Source organism: Lycium barbarum, chromosome 4, assembly GCF_019175385.1.
Source record: "Lycium barbarum isolate Lr01 chromosome 4, ASM1917538v2, whole genome shotgun sequence".
Classification (NCBI taxonomy): Eukaryota; Viridiplantae; Streptophyta; class Magnoliopsida; order Solanales; family Solanaceae; genus Lycium; species Lycium barbarum.
In genome coordinates this window covers 107,597,829-107,608,678 of record NC_083340.1, presented here as the reverse complement: position 1 = coordinate 107,608,678, position 10,850 = coordinate 107,597,829, and the positions used below count along the sequence as shown (strand labels likewise).

The window sequence follows — 10,850 nt, the reverse complement described above, 5'->3', positions numbered from 1 at the left end:
TCCCTATATATTATGTAAGCAGAACTTTGGGGGATGCGGAGACCCGTTATCCCCACTTGGAAAAGTTGGCATTGGCATTGGTAAGTGCTTCTAGAAAGCTCAAGCCTTACTTTCAATGCCATCCGATATGTGTAGTGACTACTTACCCCCTAAAAACATCATGCACAAACCGGAATTATCTGGTAGACTAACTAAATGGGCCGTATAAATTAGCGGATATGATATCGAATACAAGCCTCGAACGGCCATCAAGTCCCAGTTCTTGGCCGATTTTGTGGCGGACTTCACCCCGGCTATGGTCCCCGAGGTTGAGAAAGAACTTATGCTAACCTCGGGGAAAGCTTCGGGTATTTAGTCGCTACACACGGACGAAGCCTCGAACCTCAAAGGTTCCGGGGTAGGAATCGTCCTTAGAACCCCGGCCGGGGATGCCGTTCGACAATCCATTAGAACTATTAAATTGACTAACAATGAAGCCGAGTATGAGGCTATGATTGCAGGTTTGGAATTAGCCCGGAATATGGAGGCCGAAATAAACGAGGCAAAGTGCGATTCTCTTTTGGTCGTTAACCAGGTGAACGGCGTCTTCGAGGTCAAGGACGAACGGATGCAAAAGTATCTAGAAAAAAACCAAGTGATACTACACCGGTTTAAAGAATGGACCATGCAGCATGTACTGAGGGAGCAGAACAGCGAAGCCGATGCATTGGCCAATTTGGGATCTTCAGTCGAAGGGGAAGAAATCAACCCCGGGACTACGGTGCACTTGATGAATTCAGTAGTAGAAAACGGACATGCCAAAATAAACTCATTGGGATTAACTTGAGACGGAAAGCTCCCGAGTGACCCAAAAGAATCACGGTCACTGAGGACAAAAGTTGTGTGTTTCTGCTTGGTAGACGGCTAATTATATCGACGGTCTTTCTTCGGACCCCTGGCCAAGTGTTTGGGTCTTGGGGAAACGGAGTATGCGATGAGAGAGGTGCACGAAGGGACCTGCGGCAACCACTCCGGTGCTGAAGCCCTGGTCCGAAAGATTATCAGAGCCGGTTATTACTGGAGCCGGATGGAGGAATATTCGAAGAATTTTGTCCGGAAATGCGACGGGTGTCAAAGACATGCCCCGATGATTCATCAGCCCAGGGAGTTGCTGCATTCAGTGGTGTCACCTTGGCCTTTCATGAAGTGGGGAATGGACATTGTCGGTTCGCTGCCATGGGCACCAGGTAAAGCCCGTTTTATTCTATTTATGACTGACTATTTCTCCAAATGGCTTGAAGCGCAGACCTTCGAAAAAATTAGAGAGAAGGAAGTCATTAACTTCATATGGGACCACATCATTTGTCGTTTCGGCATCCCGGCCGAGATAACTTGTGATAATGGTCCTCAGTTCTTGGGTGGCAAAGTCAATGATTTTCTCGAAGGTTGAAGATTAAGAAAATCATATCAACTCCATATCACCCGTGTGCGAACAGGCAGGCGGAATCCACGAATAAAACAATAATTCAAAATCTGAGGAAAGTACTTGAAGCGTCAAAGCATCACTGGAGGGAAATACTACCGGAGATATTGTGGGCCTACAGAACCACATCGAAATCAAGCACGGGGGAAACACCTTTCTCGTTGGTCTACGGGGCCGAAGCCCTCATTCCTGTAGAAGTTGGTGAACCGAGTCTCCGGTTCAGGTATACCACCGAGGAGTCAAACGAGAAGGCCATGGTCATAAAACTCGATCTCACGGATGAACTTCGCGAAAACGCGTTGGTCCGTATTGCAGCCCAGAAGCAGAGAATGGAAAGGTACTATAATCGGAGAGCCAATTTTAGACATTTCCAAGTTGGGGACTTGGTGCTTCTGAAAGTTACCTTGAACACCAAGAATCCCAACGAAGGAATACTGGGTCCGAACTGGAAAGGACCGTACAAGATAACCGAGGTAACGGGCAAAGGATCATATCAGCTGGAATCCATGGACGGACGACGGTTGCGCAGTAACTGGAATGTGGCTCATTTGAAGAGATACTACTGCTAAGGTATGAACACCTCGTGTTTTACTATTAACCCTTTTCTTTTTTGCAGGAAGTCAAGTACTGGATAAAGTTAGAATCTAGGTCTGAAAACACGTGTTGCACTCTTTTCCTTAGTACGGTTTTGTCCCAAAATGGGTTTTCCGACAAGGTTTTTAATGAGGCAACAAGTACAACGTGTTACTTGACAAAGACAAGGACGAAGGCCCGGAAACTCGGGGTCGGCCTACGAGTGGGGGCTTAATAGTGCTTGCCCGATCTTGCAGCTCGGATAAGCACTAGGGGACTATTATACCCACATCGAGGTTTACCTCGGTTAGTGGACAACGGAGGAGCTCAACAAATCAAAACATGACCTTCTATATTAGGTTTCGATGGAAGGACCAAACGATCAGAATGAATCGTGTCCACTCAGTATTTGCTACGGCAAAACCAAGACCGGACCTTCTGCATTAGGTTTTGATGTAAGGACCAAACGATCAGAATGAATCGTGTCCATTTAGTCTTTGCTACGGCAAAAGCAGAAGGAAACAAAATTCTCATATCGTGTATGTACAAATACTTGCAATATAAAAATTATTGAAAGTTCGGATTACGGTATTTCAGATGACTTCTTGCTAAAATACCCTACCCCGGTGATTATCGCCGTATTTCGGCATTGCTTCATTCATATATTCCCTATTCCGAGCAATACGGTCGAAATTCGACAAAGGCAACAAGTCACAGTGAATCGAGCCAAAGTCTTTAAACTCCCTCGAATGGGGACTGCAATATCAAATTTTGCTAAGGCTGGGATTCAGGTGTCCGAACAACACCGACCCTAAAAAATAGCCGAAAAACACCGACCCTAAAAAATGCCTATCGTGATTCGGAGACGTCTAAATTCACAAAGAATTAGATAAGTCCCACGGGAAAAAAAATTGATCAAATTCCCCGACAAAACGTACCGGATGAAGAGAAAAGCTGATATTCAGGCACAGTGCGGAATAATGATTCCAAGTCTGCTTCTCCTTAAAACGGACCGGCAATTCAGGCAAAAGTCATAACACATATTAAAACAAAAGAATAAAGAAAAATCAATAAAAATGCATTTTCCATTTATACAAAGGTTTTTACACCGGAAACCCCTACAAAGGCAAAAAAACAAAAGGCTAAGTACAGGCCCTGGTCTATCTGGTATGGCTGGATCCGGAGTGTTCGGACACTGTTCGCTCGGAGTCGTCGGAGTCAGTCTCGAGGGCTCTCTTAGCTTCTTCCTCGACCCTTTTAGCTTCGAGTACCAAGGCCGGAAGATCCGCAAACCATGCCCGGCTTGCTCAAGGGTGATCCTCCGAGACTTCCACCGTTCATACTCCACAGCAATCGTAGTATGAGCCTCGGCAGCCTCCACACTCTTAAGGGCTTCTGCCAAATCGGCCTCAGCCTGGGCTAGTTTTGCCATCAGTTCATCCCGCTCTTCCTCGAAGACCCTTTGGACTTGAGTGGCCGACTCGAGCTCGGCCTTGAAAAGGTCATTAGCATCGGCCGTCTCCTTGAGCTCGGTTTTCAGCTCATCACACATCTGGCCCTGTCCTCTGTTTTTTGCTCAAACACCCTCATCTGCTCTTTGTACTTAGCACTCTCAGATTCGAGCAGCCGATGCCTTTCGGCCATGCTCGTGGCATCGGACTTGACCGAGTCCAGCTCCCTCCGGAGTTGAGAGATAGTGGTTTGAGCTCACCAAGCCTTGAGGAAAAACGAGCGTTGTCCCGGCTAAGGCCGACTTTGTCTGCTTCTAGAAGCCGGTTCTTTTCGACCATCTCAGCCAGCTCATCCTTTAATCGAAGGTTTTCGGCCTTTGTCGCATCGAGCTCGGGTTGGAGGTTGGAAAGTGTAACTGCTCGGTTCAACTCATCCTCCTTCACCCGCAAAAGGTGCTGAAACTTCTCCGTTTCTCGACCTTGGGCATCCAGCTGGCCCTTGAGATTGTCAACCTCTTGCTGAGCATGGACGAAGGCTTCGTTAACAAGCACCACACTCTGTAAAAGAAGAAAGTTAAAACTCGGATAAACGAGAAACTAAAATTCTCAATGAATTATGCAAAGGATGGCTAATAAACTTACTCGATTGCTCGTGTGCATGCCCTCGTTAATGAGACACTGCCAGGGGACTCCATTCATCTTCCGTTTGTCCGAGTTCGAGACGAGCGGCCTCAGGTAGCTTGCTACTCCCACCGGGCGAGACAAAAAGCGACAATCCTCGGGAACGGTGATTACGGCCGATCTGGTCCTCCTGGGTTCCACGCTGGGGGCCGGGAAGACACGCACCAGGCTATCCCTAGCTCCAGTCTCAGTGGTCCGGCTAGCCGCCCTCGTGGTTCGAGGGATCGGGAGATGTCCAAAACCAGCAGCTTCGCCGGTAGTAGGAGGAGTGTCCGAGAACATGTCATCAAACTCATCCGACCTTAAAGCCGAAGTTAGAGAACTCGGAACGGCCTCAGCAGCTTCGACAAAGGCAGGGATCTCCGAAGTTGCAGCAGTCTCATAGTCGGGCAGCGGACCAACATCCGTTGGAACTTCGGTCTCGGGGACCGGCTCAGTCCTTTGACCGTCTTCGGCAGCAGGTGCCTTCCCGGATCTTCTTGTCCTTTGCAGGGGGTTTCTTCGGAAGAAGCATCACCTGAAATATCAACGAATTCAATCGACCTTAGAGGAGTCGAGTAATGAATTTTTCCCCCACCTGTGTGTAATGCCGGAGTTGAAGGTCCTTCCCCGGCTGAAGGAAGTGATGAAATGGTGATACCCTCCTCCGGAATAGAAGCAACGGAAAGGGCCACACCGATCCTCCGAACGAGGAGCTCAGGCACTGTTTCATCTCTTAAAGTCCGGACGACGCTCCTCGCCTTCTTCTTCGGTTTCTGCCCTTTGTCCGAGGGCTTTTTTCTCTTATTGGCGGCAGCAATGATACGGGATGTACCCGCTGAATCGAATTCGGGTGCCAACATAGCGGGTTCAGCTACTGATTCCGGTCTCGGGTCCATCGAGCCCTTGGGCAAACCTGAAAGCCGAAGATGTTACACAAAGGAGAGGTAGAAAATGCCATGAATACCGATAGAAGCAAAGTATTACCGTGGTTTTGAGCGACCCATCGGCCACGCGATAGGAGTTCCCATGTCCGAGCTTCGTGGGTATGTTGGCTGAGGAGAGCATTAACCCATTCGTTGATGTTCCGGATAGCTGGAGGTATCCAACCCACGGCTGGTATAGAGAAAAGGACAAGTAGTGAGAATGTGGAAGAACTAGTGTTTGACAAAGCATTCAAAAGCAATTATTAAAAGAACTAAGACTTACGATTATCATTCCACCTCTCCGGAAAGGGCATGTAGTTGTCCGTAATAATGTCCGTGGTCCTCGCCCGGACGTAACGCTCCAACCAGCCCCGGTCTCTATCTTCGTCCATTTTTGAAAAATTGGATTCCGGCTACGCTTAGCGAGTTTTATTACACCACCCCGGAACAACCTCGGGGAGTATAACCGTATGAAGTGGGCCAGCGTGAACTCCTTTTTCGTATTATTGGCCAACATGCAGAGGCAGGTCACGGTCCTCCAGACAATCGGACCAATCTGGGCCACAGTTACGTTATAAGTCCGGCACATATCTAAAATGACCGGATCGATCGGGGAGTCGAGCTTGAGGGTGAAAGGATAAGTGTAAACGTATAAGAAGCCCTCCCGATGGTCGGTGACTGATTCATCTGGTCCGGGGGAAAAAACTTGAACCGGACGGTTATCCCATCCGCAATCAGCCCGGACTAAATCGAGTTTGTCCTCAGTGATGTACGAGGGATACCGTCTTACATCGAACCCTCTATCAGAAACCAGGGAAGGTTTCTCAACCTCGAAATCTTTGTTGTAGTTAGGTTTGGAAGGTACAATGTCCAAAGCAGTGGGTTCGAAGGCGATCTTCCCCTTGGGTTGAGAAGTCGGCTCGGTTCCTTGAGAAGAAACCGAGGGAACATCATGGGAAGTGGTTTCGGTGTTAGCAGACATTTGGAGATTATGAAAAAAGAAATTGGGAAAATTCGAAGGGGAAGTTAAATAGTTTTGAGGGAACAGTCAAGAAAGAATTCAAAATGGTAAAGAGTAAGAAGCAGCAGCAACACACTCAACAAAAACGGCTAGTGAAGAAGTTGGCAGAGTTGTTTCCTTTCACGTAGTATAACCAATGAATCAACAAGAAATATAAGATGAAAGATGATTAGAAATGACGAAATGAAGAGAAATAAAAGGGAGAAATGAAGAAATGAAATGGAGAGATGAAGTGAAGAACTGAAGATGGAGAAGTAAAATGGATCATAAAATGGAAAAATGAGGTGGTGAAGGGCGTTATATAGACATAGAATCGAGGTGGTTACAGATCCCAGCCAACCGGGGAGTGCCACGTGTCCCATAATTAATGAGAAGTGACTTGAAACGACGTGCGTTACGACGATTGTCAGAGCTGACCACCCGGGACGAGACACGTGGCTGATGACAGAGGGACGTGATGCAACTGTTCCCGCCAAAATGAAAAGATAAGAACGAGCATATGGAACCACCGATTTCTTGATTCATCCACTTCCCGTTACTCCGATAAAAACTACGGTCTGGAAAGTGTGGGGACTATCTGTATACGGTAAAAATCGGATATATGCTAAACCGGTAAGACCGGAGACCGAGGGAAGAAAGAAACAAGCACGAGCATGAAGACTTTCTTTCGGGACCGGAGGAGTGCTTGAACCGAAGAAAGTGAAGGACATCGTTTGGTCCGGTTTCTCCATAGCCGAGTTGATCGTGGCCGTTGACTCGGTTAATCGTGGCCATTTGCCCGGTTGATCGTGGCCGTTGGTCCGGTTGATCATGGCCGTTGGTCCGGTTGATCGTGGCCGTTGCACAATTGCCACGCGTCAATACCGTTCTGCCACATTGTACTGCCAATAGTACGGGTGTCAGACCGTACGACACAACCTTATCCTTTTTAGGGTTTTTCTTTATTCAAAAGGGCTTTATGTTGTAAGAGGCCCATAAGGCAAAGCTATAAATAGGAGACATTATTTTACTTCCAGGTGTTGGCTTCTTGAGTTCTAGAACATTGTAATAGCAAAACATATAAAATTTCTCTCTCATTCTCTGATTTTGGTCCGGATTCAGTGTGATATTCTTTAGCTTTGTTCAATTAAACAATATTCATACATTATTAAATACATATATTTAGTGTAAACTATCGATTATTATTCACTTCTTCATAGCATATCCATATATATCTTTTTTCAACTAAATAGATTAAAGTTCAACCACATAATCTATACATCATTCATAAATTTAATTGATTAACTAAATTCGGAGTAAACAACTTAGCACCTCTACGATTCTGATCCAACGGTCCATATTCTCCTTCCACTTTTATAGATCTACTTTCCTTGTTTAATTATATTCCCATTTTCGCCCTCTCCTCTGAGCTCGCATCAAATCTAGAAAGAAAGAGAGAGAGAGAATTCAGGCAACAATTTGTCGGCAATGATTTGACACATCCATTTCTTCCTTCATAGATCTGTGTTACAGCCTTTCTTGTATGTATGTAATTCAACCCCATTTCAATTTTCACAACTATTTTTCTACTTCTTGGATTTTTGAATTTAATGGAACAAATATAGAAACTTATACTTTCAAGTCAAAAAGATGTGGTACTAGTTATATTATTTTGCTAGTTGTTGATCTTTTTGTGTTCGGGTGTAGTTTTTGGTATTTGAATTTAATGAAGCAAATATAGAAACTTGTATTTTTCAAGTCAACGAATTTGAATTTTTCTTGGTTTTCCTGAATAGTGGACTCCAACTAGTAATAGATTATTCATATTGTCGGAACCCAATTGGGAATAAGATGTACGTAGTTGTTGTTTCTTTCTTGGATTTGCCATTATTATGAGTTTTTTTTTTCATAATGATGTAACCTTTGAATTTTGGTCTTATAGAAGAAGAAAAATATCATGGCGCCAAGCACAATTAGGAAAGCGATTGGGGCGGTTAAGGACCAGACAAGCATAGGGATTGCTAAGGTAGCTAGCAACATGGCACCTGAGCTGGAAGTTGCTGTCGTTAAAGCGACAAGCCATGACGATGAACCTGCGAGCGAGAAGTATGTCAGGGAGATACTTCATTTGACTTCTTGCTCACGTGGTTATGTGAGTGCTTGTGTTTTATCAATTTCCAAGAGGTTAGGGAAAACCCGTGATTGGATCGTTGCCATCAAGTGTTTGATGCTCATACACCGTGTTCTCAATGATGGTGATGCTGTGTTTCATCAAGAAATTATGTATGCCACGAGGAGAGGCACGAGGCTACTCAATTTGTCTGATTTTCGCGATGAGGCTCATTCGAATTCGTGGGATCATTCGGCTTTTGTGAGGACTTATGCTTTGTATTTAGATCAAAGATTGGAGTTGATGGTTTTCGAGAGGAAGCAAAATGGGAGTGGTGGAGAGATTGAGAGGTATGGGTCTAGAGAAGAAAGGTGGAGATCTCCACCTGGATCTGGATCTAACCAAGGCTATGACTATGGTGAGTTTAGGGATGAGCCTGCTTATGGAATGAGGAAGTCGAGATCATCTGGGGATGTGAGGGAGTCGACACAGGAGCAGAAAGATGTGACCCCGTTGCGAGAGATCAACCCTGAGAGGATCTTTGGGAAGATGAGTCATCTGCAGAGGTTGTTGGATCGGTTTTTGTCTTGTCGACCAACTGGATTGGCGAAAAATGAAAGAATGCTGTTGGTTGCTTTGTATCCTATGGTGAAAGAAAGTTTTCAGCTTTATGCTGATATATGTGAGGTTTTAGCTGTTTTGTTGGATAAATTCTTTGACATGGAATACCAGGATTGTGTTAAGGCATTTGATGCCTATGCTAGCGCAGCAAAGCAGATCGATGAGCTGGTGGGATTCTATAACTGGTGCCAGGATATCGGTGTGGCTAGGTCGTCTGAGTATCCGGAAGTTCAAAGGATAACAAGCAAGCTATTGGATACATTAGAGGAGTTTGTGAGGGATAGGGCTAAGGCAACAAAAAGTCCTGAGAGAAAAGTAGAGAGTCTGCCAGCTCCACCTGAAGAACCAGCACCGGATATGAATGAGATTAAAGCGTTGCCTCCACCAGAGGATTATACTCCACCACCACCACCTGAGCCAGAGCCTCCTAAGCCAGCGCCGGTTCAGGAGACTGGGGATTTGGTGGATTTGAGGGAGGAAGGTGTTACTGCCGATGATCAGGGAAACAAATTTGCCTTGGCATTGTTTGCAGGGCCTGGAACAAACAACGGGTTATGGGAAGCGTTCTCCTCTAATGGGGGACCTGAGGTGACATCTGCTTGGCAGAATCCAGCGGCTGAGAGTGGTAAGGCTGATTGGGAGTTGGCTTTGGTGGAGACGGCTAGTCATCTGTCTCAGCAGAAGGCAGCATTGGGGGGTGGACTTGATCCGCTTCTATTGAATGGGATGTATGATCAAGGGATGGTTAGGCAGCATACTGCTACTGCCCAGTTGAGTGGTGGTAGTGCCAGCAGTGTGGCATTACCTGGGAAGAGTTCAACACCGGTGTTGGCACTCCCTGCACCCGATGGAACAGTCCAGACAGTTGGACAGGATCCATTTGCTGCATCTTTGACTGTCCCACCTCCTTCATATGTACAAATGGCCGATTTGGAGAAGAAACAGCAATTGCTTGTACAGGAGCAAGTCGTATGGCAGCAATATGCTAGAGATGGCATGCAAGGACAAACGAGTTTGTCCAAGATCAGCACCGGCAGATACTATGGTCCACAACAAGCCGTGATGCCTTATGGCATGCCACCACTAAATGGCGTGGGACTACCACCAGCTGCAGGGTACTACTATACTCCTTACTGATGTTGCCACGTATACATCACTTTTACCTTTTCCTTTTTTCATTTCATTGTTATGTTCTTTATCTAGTGTTTTGATCTTTTTCACTGTATTCTATTGATGGATATATATAAGTTCAATTTGTGCATCTCTAGTGAGGGTAGTGGATGAGAGGAAGTGAAAATGGGCTGAAGAGAATAGATATTCTTGTGGGGAATGGATACTCTGTAATCCTGGTAGGATGGCTCTTCCGTTTTGTAATATCTGTATTATTTTCAGGTCTTTGTTAAGTGATGATTTCTATAGTCTAAACTAACTCCGTTCTGATCGTTGACAAATGCCTCATTTATTTATCTTGGTTCGTTCTTTCTTGAGACCAGTCATCAGATGCTTTGGTAATTTTCTTGCTGTAGCTGTACCAAGAACTTTGGATTATTCCATAGATAAAAAGAACTCGTCTAAGTCTTCATAAAAAAAAAAAAGAACTCGTCTAAGTTGGTGAAGAATTTGTGTCTATCATATGGTAGGTTTGATTGGTTGCTTTAGGCTGAGAATGCTTAAAATTTACTTCATTTATTTGAATTGAGATAATAGCAAGTATAGTATTTTCTTGGTGAAGTGAACCATCTTCATAGGGAAAATGCAAAAAAGATGTGCTAGTACTGAGGCTTGACTATTATTTGATTGGATTCAGTACTCTTTCACACTGACCATTAAATGTCTCTCACTATCTTTGATTTCCCAATTGCATGCATTTTGACTTTTAACTTTGAATGGATTGATTTGGCAAATAAGTACAGATTATAAAGGGTTTGGCTTTGGTTTTGGAAGAATTGGTTTTTTGTGCATTGAAAGAAAAAGGTTGGCTGTTCTTTTAGGCAAAACATGCGCTTCATATTCGCCCGGAGTTCGCTCCCAGAAATATAGCCATCCT

General features: G+C 45.2%; 1 protein-coding gene across 2 annotated transcripts; it reads left to right on the top strand.

Moving 5' to 3' along the window:
* The first annotated feature begins 7,462 nt into the window (after positions 1 to 7,462).
* Positions 7,463 to 10,232, top strand: LOC132636197 (putative clathrin assembly protein At2g25430). Of its 2 annotated transcripts, none has more exons than XM_060352921.1 (2): positions 7,463 to 7,617; positions 8,015 to 10,232. In XM_060352921.1, exon 2 carries the CDS (start codon positions 8,030 to 8,032, stop codon positions 9,938 to 9,940), a length of 1,911 nt encoding a protein of 636 aa, XP_060208904.1. In that variant the 5' UTR covers positions 7,463 to 7,617; positions 8,015 to 8,029; the 3' UTR covers positions 9,941 to 10,232. The 2 variants fall into 2 exon arrangements, with proteins under 2 accessions (XP_060208904.1, XP_060208905.1); XM_060352922.1 differs by having other exon boundaries at positions 7,473 to 7,613.
* Positions 10,233 to 10,850: the final 618 nt, after the last annotated feature.

What these genes read in the sequence shown, in the direction of transcription:
- LOC132636197 (XM_060352921.1), top strand. Translation starts at nt 8,030, where the DNA reads ATGGCGCCAAGCACAATTAGGAAAGCGATTGGGGCGGTTAAGGACCAG.